Source organism: Solea solea, chromosome 20 (genome assembly GCF_958295425.1).
Source record: "Solea solea chromosome 20, fSolSol10.1, whole genome shotgun sequence".
Taxonomy (NCBI): Eukaryota; Metazoa; Chordata; class Actinopteri; order Pleuronectiformes; family Soleidae; genus Solea; species Solea solea.
This window is the reverse complement of record NC_081153.1, coordinates 15,320,914-15,344,140: the sequence shown is the minus strand read 5'-3', so window position 1 is coordinate 15,344,140 and position 23,227 is coordinate 15,320,914. Positions and strand designations below refer to the sequence as shown.

The 23,227-nt window shown below is 36.9% G+C and overlaps 1 protein-coding gene across 1 annotated transcript; it reads right to left on the bottom strand.

Annotated features, from left to right (window-relative positions):
* Nucleotides 1–6,943: 6,943 nt before the first annotated feature.
* Nucleotides 6,944–20,173, bottom strand: tmem64 (transmembrane protein 64). Its single transcript, XM_058619570.1, has 4 exons — nt 19,922–20,173; nt 18,130–19,247; nt 12,691–12,846; nt 6,944–9,771 (listed from the first exon to the last, which is right to left on the bottom strand). The coding sequence occupies exons 2-4, from the start codon at nt 18,835–18,837 to the stop codon at nt 9,580–9,582; spliced, it is 1,056 nt and encodes a 351-aa protein (XP_058475553.1). The 5' UTR covers nt 18,838–19,247; nt 19,922–20,173; the 3' UTR covers nt 6,944–9,579.
* Between the last annotated feature and the right edge of the window lie 3,054 nt (nt 20,174–23,227).

The following is a 23,227-nucleotide window of genomic DNA, read 5'->3' as shown; positions in this document are numbered from 1 at the left end:
TGTCATTCAAAATGGGTCAAAAAATTTATAGGATAGTATGTCGTCCACAATCACCTAAAAACGTCATAGTATAGTATGTCGTCCAAAATCTGTCAAAAAAGTCATAGTGTAGTATGTCATCCAAAATCAGTCAAAAAAGTCATACTATAGTATGTCGTCCAAAATCGGTCAAAAAAGTTATAGGATAGTATGTCGTCCAAAATCACCTAAAAAAGTCATAGTATAGTATGTCGTCCAAAATCTGTCAAAAAAGTCATAGTATAGTATGTCGTCCAAAATCAGTCAAAAAAAAGTCATAGTATAGTATGTCGTCCAAAATCGGTCAAAAAAGTCATAAAATCAGTCAAAAAAAGTCATAGTATAGTATGTCGTCCAAAATCAGTCAAAAAAGTCATAGTATAGTATGTCGTCCAAAATCGGTCAAAAAAGTCATAGTATAGTATGTCGTCCAAAATCAACTAAAAACGTTATAGTGTAGTATGTCATCCAAAATTGTCCTAAAAAGTCATAGTATAGTATGTCGTCCAAAATCACCCAAAAAAGTGATAGTATAGTATGTCGTGCAAAATCGGTCAAAAAAGTCATACTATAGTATGTCGTCCAAAATCAGTCAAAAAAGTCATAGTATAGTATGTCGTCCAAAATCCGTCAAAAAAAGTCATAGTATAGTATGTCGTCCAAAATCAGTCAAAAAAATCATAGTATAGTATGTCGTCCAAAATCGGTCAAAAAAGTCATACTATAGTATGTCGTCCAAAATCAGTCAAAAAAAGTCATAGTATAGTATGTCGTCCAAAATCAGTCAAAAAAGTAATAGTATAGTATGTCATCCAAAATCAGTCAAAAAAGTCATAGTATAGTATGTCGTCCAAAATCGGTCAAAAAAGTCATAGTATAGTATGTCGTCCAAAATCACCTAAAAACGTCATAGTATAGTATGTCGTGCAAAATGGGTCAAAAGAGTCATGGGATAGTATGTCGTCCAAAATGGGTCAAAAAAGTCGTAGTACAGTATATCGTCCAAAATCTTCTAAAAACGTCATAGAATAGTATGACGTCCAAAATCAGTCAAAAAAGTAATAGTATAGTATGTCGTCCAAAATCACCTAAAAAAGTCATAGTATAGTATGTCGTCCAAAATCCGTCAAAAAAAGTCATAGTATAGTATGTCGTCCAAAATCAGTCAAAAAAATCATAGTATAGTATGTCGTCCAAAATCGGTCAAAAAAGTCATACTATAGTATGTCGTCCAAAATCAGTCAAAAAAAGTCATAGTATAGTATGTCGTCCAAAATCAGTCAAAAAAGTAATAGTATAGTATGTCATCCAAAATCAGTCAAAAAAGTCATAGTATAGTATGTCGTCCAAAATCGGTCAAAAAAGTCATAGTATAGTATGTCGTCCAAAATCACCTAAAAACGTCATAGTATAGTATGTCGTGCAAAATGGGTCAAAAGAGTCATGGGATAGTATGTCGTCCAAAATGGGTCAAAAAAGTCGTAGTACAGTATATCGTCCAAAATCTTCTAAAAACGTCATAGAATAGTATGACGTCCAAAATCAGTCAAAAAAGTAATAGTATAGTATGTCGTCCAAAATCACCTAAAAAAGTCATAGAATAGTATGTCGTCCAAAATGGGTCAAAAAAGTCATAGTATAGTATGTCATTCAAAATGGGTCAAAAAATTCATAGGATAGTATGTCGTCCACAATCACCTAAAAACGTCATAGCATAGTATGTCGTCCAAAATCGGTCAAAAAAGTCATAGTATAGTATGTCGTCCAAAATCAACTAAAAACGTTATAGTGTAGTATGTCATCCAAAATTGTCCTAAAAAGTCATAGTATAGTATGTCGTCCAAAATCACCCAAAAAAGTGATAGTATAGTATGTCGTGCAAAATCGGTCAAAAAAGTCATACTATAGTATGTCGTCCAAAATCAGTCAAAAAAGTCATAGTATACTATGTCGTCCAAAATCAGTCAAAAAAAGTCATAATATAGTATGTCGTCCAAAATCAGTCAAAAAAGTCATAGTATAGTATGTCGTCCAAAATCGGTCAAAAAAGTCATACTATAGTATGTCGTCCAAAATCAGTCAAAAAAAGTCATAGTATAGTATGTCGTCCAAAATCAGTCAAAAAAGTAATAGTATAGTATGTCATCCAAAATCAGTCAAAAAAGTCATAGTATAGTATGTCGTCCAAAATCAGTCAAAAAAAGTCATAGTATAGTATGTCGTCCAAAATCACCCAAAAAAGTGTTTGTATAGTATGTCGTGCAAAATCGGTCAAAAAAGTCATAGGATAGTATGTCGTCCAAAATCAGTCAAAAAAAGTCATAGTATAGTATGTCGTCCAAAATCGGTCAAAAAAGTCATAGTATAGTATGTCGTCCTAAATCAGTCAAAAAAGTAATAGTATAGTATGTCGTCCAAAATCAGTCAAAAAAGTCATAGTATAGTATGTCGTCCAAAATCAGTCAAAAAAGTCATACTATAGTATGTCGTCCAAAATCAGTCAAAAAAAGTCATAGTATAGTATGTCGTCCAAAATCAGTCAAAAAAAGTCATAGTATAGTATGTCGTCCAAAATCAGTCAAAAAAGTCATAGTATAGTATGTCGTCCAAAATCGGTCAAAAAAGTCATAGTATAGTATGTCGTCCTAAATCAGTCAAAAAAGTAATAGTATAGTATGTCGTCCAAAATCAGTCAAAAAAGTCATAGTATAGTATGATGTCCAAAATCAGTCAAAAAAAGTCATAGTATAGTATGATGTCCAAAATCACCCAAAAAAGTGATAGTATAGTATGTCGTCCAAAATCACCCAAAAAAGTGATAGTATAGTATGTCGTGCAAAATCGGTCAAAAAAGTCATAGGATAGTATGTCGTCCAAAATCAGTCAAAAAAGTCATAGTATAGTATGTCGTCCAAAATCAACTAAAAACGTTATAGTGTAGTATGTCATCCAAAATTGTCCTAAAAAGTCATAGTATAGTATGTCGTCCAAAATCAGTCAAAAAAGTCATAGTATAGTATGTCGTCCAAAATCAGTCAAAAAAGTCATACTATAGTATGTCGTCCAAAATCAGTCAAAAAAAGTCATAGTATAGTATGTCGTCCAAAATCAGTCAAAAAAGTCATAGTATAGTTTGTCCTCCAAAATCGGTCAAAAAAGTCATAGTATAGTATGTCGTCCAAAATCAGTCAAAAAAGTAATAGTATAGTATGTCGTCCAAAATCAGTCAAAAAAGTCATAGTATAGTATGATGTCCAAAATCAGTCAAAAAAAGTCATAGTATAGTATGTCGTCCAAAATCAGTCAAAAAAAGTCATAGTATAGTATGTCGTCCAAAATCAGTCAAAAAAGTCATATTATAGTATGTCGTCCAAAATCAGTCAAAAAAGTCATACTATAGTATGTCGTCCAAAATCGGTCAAAAAAGTGATAGTATAGTATGTCGTGCAAAATCGGTCAAAAAAGTCATACTATAGTATGTCGTCCAAAATCAGTCAAAAAAAGTCATAGTATAGTATGTCGTCCAAAATCAGTCAAAAAAGTCATAGTATAGTATGTCGTCCAAAATCAGTCAAAAAGTCATAGTATAGTATGTCGTCCAAAATCAGTCAAAAAAAGTCATAGTATAGTATGTCGTCCAAAATCAGTCAAAAAAGTCATATTATAGTATGTCGTCCAAAATCAGTCAAAAAAGTCATACTATAGTATGTCGTCCAAAATCAGTCAAAAAAGTCATAGTATAGTATGTCGTCCAAAATCAGTCAAAAAAAGTCATAGTATAGTATGTCGTCCAAAATCAGTCAAAAAAGTCATAGTATAGTATGTCGTGCACAATCGGTCAAAAAAGTCATAGGATAGTATGTCGTCCAAAATCAGTCAAAAAAGTCATAGTATAGTATGTCGTCCAAAATCAACTAAAAACGTTATAGTGTAGTATGTCATCCAAAATTGTCCTAAAAAGTCATAGTATAGTATGTCGTCCAAAATCACCCAAAAAAGTGATAGTATAGTATGTCGTGCAAAATCGGTCAAAAAAGTCATACTATAGTATGTCGTCCAAAATCAGTCAAAAAAAGTCATAGTATAGTATGTCGTCCAAAATCAGTCAAAAAAGTCATAGTATAGTATGTCGTCCAAAATCAGTCAAAAAAAGTCATAGTATAGTATGTCGTCCAAAATCAGTCAAAAAAGTCATATTATAGTATGTCGTCCAAAATCGGTCAAAAAACATACACTATATACATTATTGTGTTTGAACAATTTTACAAGAATAGAATACAACCTAACCCACGTGTCAAATACATCCATAAATCAACATGATAGATTTAGGTTGTATTTTAACTATGGCCTAATGTTCTCATGCAGCCGTGAATGTATGATTTTTACTATAAAAGAAATGATGATAATGATAATGACTTGAGGTTTATTGCTTGATAAATGGATGTTGACATGCAGCCACCTGCTCACCATTTTGATTAATTTAGCAAAATAAATCATTCTCATAATTCCCACAACTCTCCTCCTCAGAGAGGATGATTAAATGCATGTGCGCAATGTCCTTTTGTACTGAATTGGAATATTTACTGAAATTAAATGTATACTAATCTCTCTGAGTGTTAATGTTTTCTCAGGAATTCACATACAACCTCTATTATTTTATGCATTAAAGTATTACAAAGTACTAACACATTAGTCATTAGAATATGATGAAGACAACACTGTAAAATACTGTATCAGAATACAGGAGGCTATTGATGACAGTGTCCATTAACAGTGAACTGATCTCAGTATATACACAGGATCAGTGTCACCACCATGAGGGAGAGAAAATAAAGAATGTTTGAAAAGTTATTTGATGAGCAGCAGAAATCAGATTCATTGATTATTTTTATAGCTCCTCCAGAGATTCACCACTTTGCAGCCGGTTTGTTTTCTGAGCAGTTTCACACAGCAGTAGCCGCAGGTCATAGATGGTACAGATGGAGGAAACAGCAAACTGGGCCAGGAAAGTGGACACGTGATCTCCCCCGTCTGCCTTGCTTAGGAATCACATCCCTCTGCCAGAGACCTATCAATTTCCATAGAATCCAAAAACGTCTATATCACATGTTTCTCTCAAGAAAGCTGCATGGACGTCTCCCAAGATTACCTCCCTCACCCTGTTTGTATTGTAATAAGTTCACTCTGAGACGTGTTTTCACGCACCATCGGATGTATTTTGGGAGCTTTCCCTGCAAACGTGAAGCCTTCAGTGAGAGCTGAGGGTTTTTATTTGAGGCCTGTCAGGATGAATGTTCTTGATTTAGTGTGGATCTCTCTGTGCAACCGGCGGTGAGGCTGTGGGAGGCTCTTTGTCCTTTGAGGCAGAGTTGGATGATGACGATGATGATGATGGATCGGGCAGATCTGACCTGAGCCGGCATGAGACTGGTGGGGTGTGTGAAAAGCGGTGGACAAATCTGTACTGCTGCTGCTCAACAAGACAATGCAATAAAATGCACACAATTTCTGCTCTGTTAGTTTGACTGATAGACATTGGCAGGGTGTTGGTGAGTGTGTGTCTGTGTGTATACTTATGTTTGTTACTTCTGGCATAAACACTGACCTTGTCAGGATCAGTAGTCATTTCTGAGGAACTGTTTAGGGATAAGATTTGAATGGTGGTTAAGTTAAGGCTAGTGTTAAGCATTTCTTGGTAATAGTTAAGGTTTGGCTGCCCAAATGATTCAGTGTGTCCTAAGAAGAATCTGCCACAAACCACAATCCTTGTCTGTGTGTGCGTGTACTTCAGGACCTTTTCTGGCATAAACATCAACTTTTTCAGGACCAGTTGTCCTAAAAGCCTAATTTCTGAGGTTAAAATGAGGATTAAGATGTGAATTCTGCTTAGTTTAAGGTTAGGTTGAGGCATTTATTGGTTTCAGTTAAGGTCAGGGATAAGACTTTCTTTTTTTTAGGCTGTCCTAATGAATGAAAGTCAATGCAGAGGCCTCACAAGAATAGCTGTGCCAGCCTGTGCGTGTTTGTGTGTAGCACTGTTAACGAGAAGAATCCATCTCAGACAAATTGCACGTCAGACTTTCCATACATTCACTTTCCTCCCTGTGTTCAGACAGCCTGTCACAGGCATGAACGGTGCTCCACTCTGAGAGCTGGCTGTCATTTGTAGATTTGCGGAAAACCTTTAGGCAAGAATATTTTGTTGCCCCATCACTTTTGAAATGGTGAGGTACGATGTTACGTCTGCCAGGAGTCAAGGTCAGGTTATGTGTGTGTGGTGGGAGGGAAAAAAATGATTATATGTACATATCCATGTATATATATATATATATATATATATACATACATATATATATATATATATATATATATACATATATATACACATGTATAAATATACATATATATAGGCAGGTATAATAAGATAGCGAGGATTTGAAATTTATTTCTAAAAACATATCTTAGAGACTCTAACATCTCACTAATGGTGAAAACCTTGCTCAACTAAAATCGAAGTTAAAGTAAATATTCCATAAGGTGTCATGAGCTTTAGATTCATGCATTCACTCGTCTTCTACCACTTTATCCTCCAGTTGAAATAGGCCTAATCTGCCCAAATCTGCATTTTTTTAGCCTATGGGAGGAAACCTGGGAGAATCCGGCGTGGACTACAAGTTCCTATATTTAATATGGTCATTTAAATTCCACCTTAAATGACAGTGGAGGACAGAAAAATATTTGAAGACAGAAGGATCAAAGGTGATGCAGCATGCAACTCTAAATTTAAACATAAATGGCTCCTCCTAATCATCAGAAATCAGCATGCATGATTTTGTGGGTTGAATAATCCTAGTCCCAGGTCAACTAGATGTCAGATGATATCAAATTTATATAAGTAATATAAATAAATACACTTGACCAACCATTTTGTAACAAAGCCTGACAGGTTTTATTTTTTTCTTCTCTCATAAATAACACTGAACAAGCATTGTACAGTGATAAATATCAATATTTATACACTGTAAAAGTCTCTCTATTACAAAATACAGTATATGTGTAATGCACTTGATACAGGAGGGGAAGTGTTGCATTTCATAGCACCGAACATGACCCTCCACGCCCGCCTTTTAAGTTTCTGATCTCACATTGTAAGAGGTCAGGTGTGCAGTTACATCCCAGATACAGGTCGCGTGTGGGTGTCTATGAAATATACTTCCCTTAGGAATCAGTTGTTGCATAACTAAATCTAAGTTAAATAGAGTCCACCAACAAAGAACCAAAAACCTTTGCTGTAAAACTTCCAGTTTGTTTTTGTTTTTCCTCAATATTCTGTCCATTTCAAAAACACCAGTTGAGAAGTTAAAATACAATATTATGAAGTGTGTGCACGGTGGCTCGTCAAGTTTCACAGAGCTCATTTTTGCATTAAACATGGCAAAATGTTCATTTCTTTCCCACATCTGAGCAGAACAGCTGCACGAGTCACACGCGAGACTTTAGTCCTCTGGTTTACCAATAACACATTTATGTCCACGCCTTTCAAAGTGAGACAAAGGGATGTCGTAAAACACGCTCTCCGCTCTTTTTTTAGGTTTTAACTTACAGTTCAGGTAAGTCGGTGGACAGACGCTCAATCGAGAAGATTTTCGTTTCACAGAGGAGTGAGAGAGCTGGTTTAAGAAAGTGCTGTTCTGATCAGAGATGTCGGGGTTTCTCTTCCACATCTTGGGCAACATAGAAATGTCCATCAGAGGCAGAAGGAGGCAAAAGGCAGGTTGAACACTGGAACATTAATATAGAAATGTTGATGATGGATCGACGAACACCTCAAATGTTTTCAAATCGCTCTTAAAATAGATATCAACTACCAAACACTTGGCTTAATTTTATCTTTTTTTGCTTTTGACTTTCAAGCATTATTGCTAAATTAGGACAGTAGGGGCCCTTTTGACTTTTAAACATTTAGTATTAACTCTAAAGTTTTTCAGATGAACTTCCAATACAATACTTTACAATATTAAAATGGAAATAAAAAGTTGTACAGGCTTTTTGAGGAAACGCGGGGACAACAAGGTGGAGAGCCCTTATTATTCCTCAGTCAGATTTCGAACGAGGAGCAGCATCACAATACTTCATGTAAAAATAAATAGTGTCACATTCATCACTCAAGTGTCCATGTTGTGTTTGATTGTCAGCTTCTGACACACATCTGTTCCATCTCCTGACCAAACAAACCCCCTCCTTTTTACAACAAATTTGTATGAAAATAATGTGAACTGTGCATACAGACCTACACAATGACAGCCGTGTTGATTAATTATCCTCAAAAGGTCATTTTTGACCATTATTGACAACATTAAGTGCTAAAATTTTAAGTCATGTCACACTTAACCTCAGATTTATCAAATTATGGCACATAAAGAATAACGGCCTCTTTTTTTCATCTAGCTTAACCGTCTATGTAAGTAAAATAAAATAAAAAAAAAACAGACTTCACTTGTGTTATTTTATAGAGCATTTCTGATAGTTTGGTTTCAGCACTCAAATACATGACATTCATGACACCTCATCACCCATGTATTGCACACCATTGTCAAAACGATAACCGTATGGAATAACAGTATGATATTAAATTAAAACAAATGGAAACCCAAATGAATCACAAACAAAAAAGGCAAAAGGAAAGCTCAACTCGTACTGAACGCAGTTTTCGTTCAGTACCGGTTCTTAGCTGCTCACGCTGCACTTCACTTCTCCTGAACTGAGTTCAGTGAAATCTGCTCTCCTCTCCAGCTGCTCCTCTCTAAACTGCAGAAGTGCTAAACGATCTGCAGGCAGACGAAGCCAAAATCCAGCTGATGTGGTCATAAGCAAGCAGAAATCACACGGTCAGAGCGACCGGTCAGTGTCGGCGCTTCTCCCTTCACTTAACAGGTCAAAAAAATAAGACACTTCAAAAAATATACTACACTGAAAAACGAAATCTTAAAAAATTATTAAATGCCCTTATTATTTGTCATAAATTAGCATTGGATCTTGACAAAAATCCTGAAATGATACAAAAACAGATGAAGTATGAGATAAAGGTGCATAGGTTGGCATTCTTTTGACACTGAAAACAGTCCCTTGGTTCTCTAGAAAGCTCCAGATTGCACATTCATAGTGTTCGCAGGCAGTTAACGCCGTGCTCATTTAGCTTTTTTTTTTTAATCACTCACTCATTCAGCAAATGCTGATATGACTAAACATAATTTTTTTTATTGACATCTCCTGTAACAGAGTTAATACCTTGACGAAAATAATAATCATACAAAAAAGAAAAAATCCCACACTGATAAACCTCAAACCTATTTTTCATCAGCACCTTTTCTTCAAAAAGGTGCATGGTCCCGCAAACAAAAAAAATGTACCGACTAGAGACGTTCACCGTCAGAGTTTCTCTGACCCAGGTGATGACATTAACCACACCGCCATCGGTGCACTTCTGTCACCGTCTAAACTCCAATAGTTTCCTATAGTTATACCAGTCTTGACAGCTCATCTACAGCAGAGGATGTGAAGTCAAACCACATTGATGCAGTTCGCGTTGCCAGCTGCTGCCCTCTTGCTGCAGTAGGTGAAGCTGCTGTGATTGGTGGACGACCCGTTCATGTGCGACGACTTCAGCTCCATCTGGCATGCTGCGATGGCGGCGTTGAGCTCAACCTGAGCCCGGTGCACGACGTAGAACATCAGGCCGATGCTGATGACAATCTGCACGACACAGAGGGATTCATGTCGTTTTGTTCAGTTAGTTATACAAGTGTTATTTATACAAGAACACACAATGACTGTATAGATCAGGGGTCTGCAACCTGTGGCTCTAGAGCAGAGGTGTCAAACGTACGGCCCACAGGCCAGAATGGCCCGCGAGAGGGTCCAATTCGGCCCAGCTGATCAATTTGTGGACTTTCTGGAACTGAAATACCTTTTTGAGCCATGATCTGTAAGTTGTATTGCACATGTGTAAATGGTCAAACTTGCATAATATTGTTGAAATTACATGAGAGCTATAGCTTTGTAGTTGTGTTTTTTTTTTCTGCCCTTCTTTCAAAGTGAACAAAGTGAATCAGGGCGATGCGTCACATCCAATGTCTGAAAACCAACCCAAACAAAAGTCGTTTGGATTCCTGTCCATATTTGGATCCACGTACTTACTCTAGGCAGTTTTTCTCAACTATGAACTACCGCTTTATTTATTTCAAAGTGGGTTACTTTTAATTTCATTCATTTTCCACAAACAATTGAAGGACTAGGTCTGCATAATTCAGTGTTTCATTTTTTTCTCTCTCCATTTTATAAAAGGCAAATGAAATGTCAACATATATATCTGTAATAAAAATGTTTTTATAAGTGATATTATCTTAATTTTATGTGTCAATGGGTTTTGCACAAGAAAGAAAGAGGACAGAAGAAGCAGCTTGCCACCAGGGGGCGACTCTATTGCTTGCCAAAAAGGATCTCCTTTAGAATAGAAGTCTTTAAGATAATGAGCCTCCTTTTCACTTGATTTATAATGTTATTAAACATTTTCCAAAAGAGTTAATGGTCTCCATCTCTAGTTTCAGCTCCTCTTCAATGGAACATGATGTCATTTATGTAAATTATGTTCCTATTTAGAGGAAAATAAATGATAAAGGGGGAGTGTTGCACTCAGAAGACTATGTCCACTTTTTATGCACAGTCTTTCATTACACATAAGCTGAGCAGCATATGTACAGCTCAGTGATTAAGATATAATGTTCTGCTGAAGCCGCACAAAAATGTAAAAAAAAAAACTACAATTTGCCATTATAGAGGAGTTATATGTCAGTGTACTAAGCTGGGATAGTTGGCAGGCAGACTCCAGGAAGATAGAGTTTCCTCAAGGTTAATTTTCCAAGAATGTGCAACAATTTCTTTACAGCAAGGCAAGACCGGAATAACTGGTGGTAAAAACTGGGTCTGTTTAGTTTTTAAAACCCTTTGACTTTACCAGTCAATATCAGCCCTATTTGTAATAGCTGCAAAATAAAACTAAAACAAAACTAAAACTAGTCATAAAGTCATTAGTTAGTCAGTCAGTTTTTAAGTAAATAAATAATCGACGTTTTCCTATTAGCAGCCAGTAAGCAAGGACGAGATGTGGCTGAAAACTGAGCAATTGACTCATAAAATAACACGTCAAGAAGATCAATGTCAAGAGAAATGGACTTTGTTTACATGTCAATGACCGGAGAACGACTGAATCACAGAGACAAATAATGTCTTACAGACAAAAGATAATCCAGATTTGTTGTTGTTCTATGTGTTTGTACATATAATGCAATAAATAAAGTACAAAAACACCCCAATATTCATTAATATTATTGGTATGTTTATCAGCTCCTCCGCCTCCTGCTGCACGAAACACTGATACACACTGGATGTTAAAGTGAACCTTGAGCTCTGTGAACTTTACACGGAAGCTTCATGAATACTTGTGTGTGTGTAAATGACACTGAGCAGGTGTTGGGGATGTTGTGGCAATCTAAAATGACCTTTGGAGCAAAACAGAATTCTGGGTATACTTTGCATATCTCTTTTACTTGACAGGTGTTTCTTTTCCACAGGGGACCCTTGGCTCATGAGGCTACAGCTTCACAACAGATTAGGAAAACGTAGAACCTTAATTACCAGTTCTTTTGGTATCTTTCTTTATTTTGTTACGTCTTGTTTTGCTGTGTACTTTTTTTTTTTTTATCCCTGTGTATTAGTAAAGGACTGTATCTCTGTAAATATAAAAGCTTTTATAAATGACTGTTTTAAATCAACATCAGTCCTTTTCATACATATAAAATATTCTTGAATTTTTCAATATACTTCATGCAAAATGGTTTGATTATTGCAGCCTGTATGTAAAGGATATCTTTTTTTGTAATGTCATATTTCCTAAAATACTCACGTTAACACACCTAGAGCACCAAAATGTCATAAAAATTAAGCTATAACATTTTTTTTATTTGTTTTTTTTTTTTAACACCAGTTCTCATCATACATATCAAACATCAATGAAGTATTTAACCCTTAAATTGCCAAGTTTTTGTAACGATGCATCAAAATGATGATTTTCAATGAGCACATTTTTGTGCATAAGGTGTGTTAGTGTGAGTGTTTTAGTTAACGTTGTTTACAATAGACTAAAAAATGTTAACAATATGCATGGAAATTTGTTTAAGATATTCTAGAAATGAAAAGCCAAAAACACAAAAATGTGCCTAGGTGTGTTTAAGGGTTGAGGAACAAGCAGACACTTTGTTCCTTTTGCACTCCATCACAGTTAAAGAGGCTTGACAGATGAGGAATTTACACCAGCAAACATCTCATCTCATTTTGAGGGTGTGACAGTGCAGCAGTGTCTGCTGTTAAACAAATACTGTGGCTGGACAAACGGGAACAGGTGTGTCACCAACTGTCCATGCAACACTAGTATTATTACTATACCAGTGTGTGGAAACCTATAGGTGCCGTATGCAAGAAAGTTATTATATTAAGTTATAAAACAATCATTATATGCAATCAGAGTTTAAGGAGACATAACATGTCAGGGGATACTTGAAGTCACTGTTACTCCATATTTTACATAATGGCAGCTTTAATGTACTGTCAACTCACCTGCAAGCTAAACACAAAGTAGCCGCTGATGCGCTGCTCAGCGATGACGTCCTCCATTGTGCGAAGTGTGGTGCCCAGGTAGGAATTGAGAAGCTGGGTGGGTAACAGACCCACAGAGGAGGCCACCAGGTAGTTTGGCAAGGACACATCTGTGATCTGGAAATGGAAGCAGGGATAAGAAACAGACTTTAAACTTAAATAAAGTTACTGAACTTGATTTAAGTGCTCTGATTTCTGGGATTTTTTTTTTAAGTACACAAACTAAATCTTCTATTCTATACATTTATATTTAGTATTAGAGTTAAAGTTCAGTATCTTATGTGTAATGTTATGTATACAGCAATGAATTTATTGTTTCCACAAAACTTGATTTAAGATTTTCATTCATGTACCACACATTACCTTTAAATAATAATAATAATAATTCAATATACGTACCTATTGAAACTATAGGTATGGAAGGTTTTTATATCAGGACGTTGATCACAAATAATTTAGCATTTAAATTGATTAAATTCCAAATCAAGCAAAACCACTGCTATAGACGTAAGTGATGTCACAGCAGCTTTTATTCCTCAGATACGTTGTGAATATATCCTGTGTGACAATATCAACTGTTTTCAAACATTTTTAACAACTCACAAACACAAGAAACAGCCATTTTAAGCCAAAAATAACAACAATCTGCAAAATCCTGCTTTGGCTGGTGAGGGGATTCTGAGCACCATCTGGACTGATTGCCTTGAATAACATCACACTTCCAGCTCAGTGTCTCAATTCATGTCTTGATGCTGCCGCCTAAATATAAAGTGCTAGCATCACTGTCACCCTTCAGCTGATGTGCATCTGTGCCGACCGTGTGACAATGTGACCTTGACACTGTGAAGTTACTGTGGCTGATCGCAGCGTGCCATGGACTGTGCTACGTTGCTGCAGGACACTGCCTCTGCCAAAATATCGTCAGGGCTATAAGACATTGTGTAAGATAGGGTCTCTTCACAGTGATAAGATCTAAACCCAGCCTATTGTTATACTTGACGAACGTTATTTCCTTTTTTATGTAGTTGCCCTTTCTCCTTGAAAGACTAGTCCTGATGTGTGAACAGCATGTGACAACACTGTCACAATGCCTTCAGCTAAATCTGTTGGCATGACATGCAGAAGAACAAGGAATGTATTCTCTTTCTGTCAACGTCATCCCCGAGTTGTGAAGCACATGTCCTCTGAAGTCTCGTCCCCTCCCTGGCATCTGGCATCTGACTCACACAAGAAGAGCTAGTTGCTGTTGGTATTTTTATAGCCACGTGGATGACTCCCTCTGAACATACTTACTTGTTTCTAAAAGCCTGTGTAAATATCAATTTATCAAAGATACATTTCTTGCATGTTTGTGTGGCAAAGAACTAGACAGATGAACATTTTGCAGCACTTCCTTTGTTCACTATATGTCACTGTCGCTATATAACAATATTGACATTAAGGTGTCTTAAAGTGAGGACTCTTATCAAAGCAAATGCATCACATTTGAAGCAGATCAGACTTCCCGTCGCTAGTGGGGGTGCTGTATTTTCATAACAACATAGAAGTCCCACTGAACATCCAACATGTTTGTAAAAGCATACGTAATAAAAAGATAATCTGTAAATTCAAGTGACAAAAACATCCCATTGCAGGTCCAATACTGTAGGCTTGTAGGACCAAGACTCTTGGAGTATTGTGCCTGCACAGTAGAAGCAACGCTGTACCAAACTTCACTGAGACACGCACAGGGTTGGTTCACCCTTTGCAATGACAGGTTATCTGTGTACACCTTCACAAACATTAAGTCCCCAACTGCTTTAGTTCATTATGATGGCAGAGTGATGGACTCAGTCCAGCAGTGATAACATTTCCACAGCTGTAATAAAATCCATGAAGATCTGAATATATTTGCTGCAACCTCAAAGGATTCACTAACAATTTTCCTGAGCTGTCCCATTGTTTTACCAACTGCTGCAGTCTCTGTGGCGCTTTAGGTTACCCGCTATAATGTAGCAACATCCACTTCAGCAGGAAAGGAGACGGGGGACACGGTGAAATGTAGCCTCACCCACAGAAAGTGCTTACCAAGGACAAAGCAGACAACACATAACTCCAGTGTGAGGCAGTACGGGTTTAGAATTACTCACCCATAGTTAGTTCTATTTTTTTATTGTTGGAAATGAGACCATAAAGATACAATATCACAGTATCAGCTAGGGGTGGAGTGGCTCAGTGGTTAAGACCGGTACCCTGTGTGCAAAAGACATCATGGTCGCAAGTTCGACTCCACCCCTGGCTGACTGTACTAAATTCCATTGTAAGTCGCTTTGGATAAAAGCGTCTGCTAAATGACATGTACCGGTAATAATATTCAAGGCAAGAAATTGAAGCACAAAAATGGAGATGTGTGTTAGGTCCTATCATTCTATTTGTCCCAGACAAAGACGTTTATTTATGTAAAACATCCTGCATGTGATATAACCTGAATCCAAATCAAACATTTAAGGCAGTGGTCGCAAACTCAAATGACCTGGGGGTCACTGACCGTCAAGTTTGGTCAGTAGGGGGCCAGTCAAGTGAAAAAATAAAAATGTAAGTATTAAAAGTATACTTAATAAAAGTATGGAACAATGAATAGTTCACAATATAAATGTATTCATGATGCAAAATGAGTCCATTAATAAAAAAATAAATCATGAATCAAACTTGATATAACTTGATATTAAGTCATATGAAATCGATTGGGGGTGAACAACATGTGGCCTGCGGGCCGCGAGATTGAGACCTCGTATTCAAGAGAACCTTAATTTCATTTTTTAACTCTTAATATTCGCACGATCCTAAAACACGATCCACGATCCTAAAACAAATATTGTTTAGTTTACTTTTAACTAACTTTCATTTTGTGCCAGGATTATATAATTGAAAATAAATTGCATATTTAATCAAAGGAAAGGTCTATCCTTTTAGTCCTATCCTTTTAGAATTTAGTTCTCATGTAATATTTTAATAAGTAGTAGTTAGTGGTGACTAGTGCATGTTCATGGGTCACAATATGAAGCTATTGACAGGCAAGGCATGTTTGGGGTTGAAAAGCACCTTTGTCATTGTGAGTGGAAACAAAACTTAGGCTAAGCTGACAAACAACAGCCTTTAATAGACTGGTTTTTCAAGCCAGTTGTGTCACCATGACCAGTTTCAGAGAACATTTTTAAAATACCGTCTCTGTTTGGTCATCTTACCTTAGGCATTACCACATAGTCCAGAGCTTCACATTTTGTTTCCTCCTTTCTGTTTCTTTACATGTTAACCATTTAATTAAAAATGATAAATATAGCAGAAGAATGTGCTGAAAAAATGTATTCTGTAATTTGCATTCATGGTTATCCTACTGTAATTATTGCTAAAAAAAGATACCTCGCTAGCATAACATGCGATTATTGCTATATTTTTCAATTAGAAACAAAAACTAACAGCTTTAAGAAGCCTGTGTATTCAATCCAGCTTTTATAACCTGTATTGCTTGATTTATTTATTTACAAGATTGACGAGGACTTCAATAACATTGCCTGACACACAGCAAACTCAACAGACCCAATAACCAGAAGTTACATCGTGCTGAGATGATGCGGTCCTGCTCGGGCATTGACAGGGGTGCCATTCACCCTGTTGTGAGTTGATAATTATCAAAATAAACTTGGTGACATTATTTGAAGGGTGAAATCCTACATTGTGTAAAATCTTGCTTCTTCGTGCACAGGCACAAGGATAATGAAATAAAAACTATTTACTGCCAGTAACTGTCAAAATTCCACAGCTCTAAAATGTCTTAGTAAATCAATCACCTCAGACAACTGGTCTGCAGCATGCAAATACTGTGCTTGTGAAGCATGAACTACTTTCAACTTCATTACTTAAGCCTTCTGGACATTTTCCTTCAAGACTAATTAAATATCTTCTCCTACATTACTTTTTATGAATGGAAAAGGGGTATAAAAAAGTGTCGCTATGGTTAAAAGGAGAGTCATTGTAATGCTTCATAAGATAATGGCTTCGCCTGCATTTTATTCAGTTGCTTTCTAGCATGTCAGGTTTGTTTAGAATTTGGTTGCTGCAAAATCAGATGTTTAATTAGGCTTGATTCCAACTAAGCTAGAATAAACCGAACTTTGTCCAGGTGTTAAATTCATCCTTGGGCACATTTCCATGATGGTTACATTGTAGTGATTTTTAGGTTTTGTAAGAAAGTTAAGGCCAGCCTCATGTGCAATTACTTTAAAGGGTGACATTTAAGTTATATTATTTTACAAGTGTACAATCACCTGATTGTTTGAATTGTTGTATTTCTCAAAGAATTAACCTTTTATATTTATATCAGGAGCCGGGTCAGCTCTACAAAAGCCGTCACTTTGGACCATCATGCATATATATACATGCATTTTCTCCATTCACGCTGTCCTTTCATTTCAATTTAGTGTAACTACTTTAAGGACACAGGCTAATATAAGACAATATGGACATATGACATATGGATAATTTAATCTGATTGTGACATTATGGTGGCAATTCAAGCTCTACGATGGTGATACTGTATAACACATGACTTTTCCAATTTTGAGTTATCAGTGAGTTGACAGTGAAGGGTAACTAATCAGCCATTATAAATTATTCATCCCACAAATGAAGGTCAAGGGCCTCAGGTTAAGTGTAGGAGTGCAGCTGAAAGCAAAAATACAGACACTGCTTTGCTTTAAACCAATCAGCCGCAGTATTAAAACTGGTTCTCAGTGTTTGAATGACATACATTTCAGAATGAAGTTTTTTTCAATAATATAACCAGCTACTTAAATTCACCAATGGTCTCAGATTTATTTATTTATTTATTTATTTATTTATTTATTTATTTATTTATTTATTTAACAAAAATGTTCACAATGAAGTCTTTCATTATTGATTCTAGTCTAGATTATGTTCACATCAAACGAAGATTTTTAGTTAAAAATAAATAAGAAGAAAATCAAGCAGGAAAATTGTGATCTTATAGTTCAAACTGATGTATAGTAATAATTGATGTCCTTCAGCAACATTATTTTCATAGCAGCATCTCAAAAGATTAATTAATTTCCTATCCCTGGGGACAAGCGGAGCAGGGATGATACAGGAAGTAATGACTGCAGACAAAGTTAGAGCTAACTTCCTCCATTTCGCACCAACATTGAGAAAACTATTTTCTTCAAAATAGTCAAATAGATCACAGGCTTTAGTCTACTGTCTATAGGTAATTTGTTGAACTATCCTGCTGTAGGTTTATGAGCTCTGTACTTGGCTGGTTCACTGGTGTGTGTGGATGAGTTTATGGCCGACCAAGGTCCACCTTCAGTGCAAATGAAAAACGTACAACTATGTTCTCATACTCACCGAGAAAACTGCATTTTGAAGCCCAAAGGGTATGGGGGTGAGTCTCGCTAAGGCCACAACTTTAAGTCCGCTTCCTCCTTCCACCACTCGTATGACAGCGCTGAGCTGTTCACTGTTCCCGACCTTATTCAGGACCCAGTTAGTCAAGAAGCGTTTGCACACCAGATGTGCCACAAAGGTCCCTATCAAAACTCCCACCATGACTATTCCCATGCCCAGCACAAAGCCATAGAGGTAGCCAGCTGCCACATTAAGAACAATATATCCCCATCCACAAGGGAATGACACAATAATCAAACCAACGATGAAGAGAAAGGCTCCAACGAGGCTGTCTAAGCTCTCCACCCAGAGCAGGAGGTCCTTGAGGTATTGGCGCACAAGGGCAACGGAGGAGAAGCACAAGGCAGTCAGGATGCAGGCCAGCAGGGCGCTTTTGAAGCAAAAGGTGGTGATGCAGCATGGATGCCTGAACTCTCCACTGGTGAAACCCGTCCCGACTGAGTCAATAATAACCTCAGGGTCGCCATCCGACTTTACTGTACCAGCCCCTCTCTCCTCAAAGGCGCTGCATATCAGTATGTCAATCTTGTCACAATCTTCTGTGGCACTTCTATGCAGCCAGCGGTTCAGCTGAATCTGTGCCTTGCCCACGGCATGCTTGACGAGCTTGGTGAACAGCTGCACAGTCGTGCCCCCTGACCCTGACATGTTGACCCACAAACAAGGTCTGGGGAGTGTCCGACCTGGAGACAGATGTGATGTCAGAGGTTTCAGACAGTCTTTACAGCCAGTGTATGTCCATGGTTCAGTTACTGGGTTTCAACAAACATAGGTCCTTAAAAACTTCAAAGAAGATGGCTTCTGAAATATCACCTCATTACCATGCAACTTCAGGAGCAACTATGTAGTGAGACATGAAGATGAAATCTGCCACTTTCCTTGGCCATTACATGAGCTGTCCAATTTATAAGTATTTATCTTGGGTACTCTAGCTGGGCAAAGTGCCAGTCCATTGTCTTGAAAGTGCCACATTTATAGTCTCCGTTTGGAAATCTTGCCATGGTGAAAGTTGTCCCCCCTCAGCTCAAGGATGGTGCAGAGTCAGTGGATGGAGGGAGCTGTCAGGACAACAGACAGACAAACTGTGAGACATCACCAATCAATCCAACATTAGGGCTGCAATATGTTTGAGAAATGGGAAATTTACCTCACAAAAGCTAGTTTATATACATACTACAAAGGCTACGTGAACTGTGATGTAATGTGTAGAAATGCATACTATGCCTTCTTCTAGTTGTGCTTGGCCAAGAATTTGTAATAGTTTCTTAATTTTCTTCAATTATAGCAGCCTAGCACTACTTAGAATGGAATATATATTGCAATTTGATTTAAATTATTATGTGTTATGTGTATTATTTAAATTTTTCAGATTTGTATGTCTACATTTCAACATTCCTCAAGGTGGTAGAAATATAGATATTTGAAACAATGTTATTACAATGGAAATAATGCATTTTATTTTATTATCAGTGTCCTCACATACTCACTGTCTGGGTGCAGAAAAACATCAACACAGTCTACTTAAGTAGTTGTTTGTTCATCGAAAGTAATTTAACCGCTGCTATATTAAACAACGTTAATCGCATGTTATCAATATATCGCATTGACTCAGCCCTAATCAAAGTTCTTTGGACTGTGACGTGATGCAGAAACGTCCACATTTATGACAGCATTAGTTTCCCTTCAGGCTAAAGGTAACCCACTAGCATAAATAATAGCAAGGCTAACTTACTCTGGCGGTTAGCTAACTAGCTCGCTCTGTGGATAAAGTCCTCTGCTGCACTTCAGAGTCCTAAAGCTCCAGCCTTATCAGCTCCTCTTCACCCAAACAACACAGCGACACACGGAGAAATGAGACGTGGACACGCAGTGTGGCGTTCCTCCGCTGACTGCTGGGTGATGCTGCTGATGCTGTGGTTTCTCTGCGTTGACGACTGCCTGTCTTCTGCTGCTGTCGGAGCTCGAGCTCTTTCATACCCACCACTGTTTGTGTCCCAGAATGCCAAGTAACCCCGGGCCACGTGACAGACCGTGGTGCCTCCTCCACCAATGAGAGCGCTCCCGGCAGTCACCGCGAGATTTTCACCACCACGGATTGTGTTTGTTTTGGATCAATTCTCTTGACACACGGTTCTGGGGTCTGACTGACACCTCGCTGCCACATAAGCAACTGTTACACAGCCATTAATCTTTTAGGTCTCATAAATGAATCAGGGACTTGATAATAAGTTTATGTAAAATGCTAAATGAATAGTGAGTAGAAGTGATGGGAGCTGACTATGCTGAAGTCAGCATTTTTGAGAAGGAAATATTTTACATCCTTGGGCTAAAAGTGGACAAACTACACTGAGTGTTGTGTTTTTTCTCAGAGACCCAGTCTTTTTTGTTTGTTTGTTTGTTTAGAAAAGTGTTGTACTTGTTGTATCTTTTATGTAACTAGTGTTGTAATGTAACAAAGTACAAATACTTTGTTACTGTACTTAAAATCACATATCTGTACTTGACTTTATTTGTATTTCTGGCAACTTTTACTCCACTACATTTCCTAAATAAATTGTGTACTTTTATTCCACTACATTTCCCCTAACTTTGCGTTAGTACCAAATGAAAACAGTAGAAGAAGCATTGGTAATAGTCTGTATTTATATAGAGCTTTTCTAGGCTTGATGAGCTGGTTTACACTACAATTTCCACCCATTCACACAGCTTTTATCACCCATTCACGCTGCAACATGGGGTTAAGTGTCTTGCTCATACTAATAATAATTAAATAAAACAATGACAATAGCATTAGAATTTACTGCCATTTACTGTAAGTCAGGAGCCAGATCTTTTCACCATGTAACTAAAATGTGTTAGTAAATCACTCACCCCAGACAATTGGTTCTGCAGTGTGCAAATACTGTGCTTGTGAAGCATGAACTACTTTCAACTTCATTACTTAAGCCTTCTGGACATTTTCCTTCAAGACTAATTTAATATCTTCTACTATATTACTTTTCATGAATGGAAAAATGGGTATAAAAAGTGTTGATATGGATAAAAGGAGAGTCATTGTAATGCTATATACTGTATATTTAATTTAATTTGGCAGAAATTGACAATAGAATTATTATACTTAATTAATACCAAGTAACCCTGGGCCACGTGATAGACCGTGGTGCCTCCTCCACCAATGAGAGCGTGTGCACAAGTGAAAAAACATTAAGTAGAAAAAACATATTGTTGGGTTGCTTACTGCATATTGTGTGGGCTCACCATTTGTTATCTGCAAAGTAAACACTATATAAAATATATACATGTATAAAATCCCATAAAAGTTAGTTGAGCTGGAGTATAAGTATAATCTTATTTCAATACTTAAGTACAACAATCTCAATATTGTAGGTTACAAAATAACAATACTTATGTTGTAAAAATGTAGTATAAATCCACAATGATGATGTTCTCACAGGACTCCACTAGATGGAGCTGTTACACAGGGCTCACAAGGAACCCTGGTAGATTGCTTATCTTTAAAGAACATAATTGAATTGAAATGAGAATTGAAAGTGTTCATTCTGGACAGTTGAAGTGCAGCAACAGGAGCTACAATGCTGATCATGTTTTACATTTAAAAAGCATTTCAATAACCAAAATAGAAATTCTTCAAGCTGAAAAAGATATAATGAATCACGATAAATAACAATAACGACTGAAGCTGCAAGCAGCATTGTGCAAGCTCTTGTAGCTGTTGCCCTGCCAGCAGGTGGCACTATGCCCATGAATCAGTTTTCATGTGCTGTTGTTTTCTGGCCGGGTCTCTTATCTCGCATTTGAAGTTTTGTGCAGATTGATAAATGTACAGCAAAGTTACAGGCCACGTCCTGTTATGTGGCAAATCAGCAGCTAAGTTAAAAATGGTTGACTTCCTGTTACGGTTTCATGTCAAATGGTCAAAATTCCAATGGTGGCCACGTCCTTTTGAACCTGCAAGACATTTGATAACTTTTCTGTCTAGAAAAAATGTTCAAATTCAACATGGTCGACTTCCTGTTGAGTTGACACCATGGCCCCAATGGACTTTTGTGTCCGTCTTGAGCTGTTACAGGTTTCCCACAAGTTTTGTGAAATTTGATTCAACTTAGTTTCGGCTTTGTCTTACCGGGTTTCACCTTTGGGGGTGCTACTGAGCCATGTTGCACCTCTTTTACATATTCCCCTTATTTTATTCCATTTTCGTCCCAGGTTTCTTCCATTTTCACCAAAGCTGAGTATCATAAATGTGATTCTTTGGGGAGAACTAGTTCCAGAAATTAATAGGTTACAGTCGAAAACCCTGATCTTTCATACATAATCTGCTTTAAAAATGTCCAATGATTTCGATCACATTCTTACACCTGTGGGTAAATGATATAGAAAGGACATTATGAATGACTTCTTTCTTTCAAGCTGAAATGATCTTTTATCAGCTCTTTCAAACTGTTCTGTTGTTTTGTGTGTGTTTGAGTTTTGTACATTATTAATTAAAGTGCTATACAAATAAAATATGTACAATTAGAGCTGCAACTAACGATTATTTTCATAATCGATTAATCTGTCGAATATTTTCTCGATTAATCATTTGGTCCTTAAAATATAAGAAAACCGTAAATGATGTTCTCAAATGTCTTGTTTTGTCCACAAACCAAACTGATTCACTTTTAATGATTTCTTTGTTATCCAGAGCAAAGAAATGAAGAAAATGGTCACATTTAAAAAGCTTAAACAATTGGAAATCTTGTTTTAATCATGAAAAAAGCTTTGAAGCGATTAATCGATTATCAAAATAGTTGTCGATTAATTTTGTAATCGATTAATCGATTGATTGTTTCAGCTCTACAAATAATAATTATTATTGTGTGTCATTTGTGTTGCTCATTTAACTGTCTTTTAAACTTGGACTCTAAGCAGTCAAGCGCTTGCATAACAGGAAGTGTAGTCATCTATTTGTCAAAATAAAAGCACGTAGATATGAAACGCGGCTGTATAAGTGAACCTTTGACTCCGAATTATGCGC

Coding starts and splice junctions, on each gene's coding strand:
- tmem64 (XM_058619570.1), bottom strand. CDS start 18,837: ATGTCAGGGTCAGGGGGCACGACTGTGCAGCTGTTCACCAAGCTCGTC. Junction 12,847..18,129: donor TTCAAAATGCAGTTTTCTCG/GTGAGTATGAGA, acceptor TTCCATTTCCAG/ATCACAGATGTGTCCTTGCC. Junction 9,772..12,690: donor ACTTTGTGTTTAGCTTGCAG/GTGAGTTGACAG, acceptor TGTGTCGTGCAG/ATTGTCATCAGCATCGGCCT.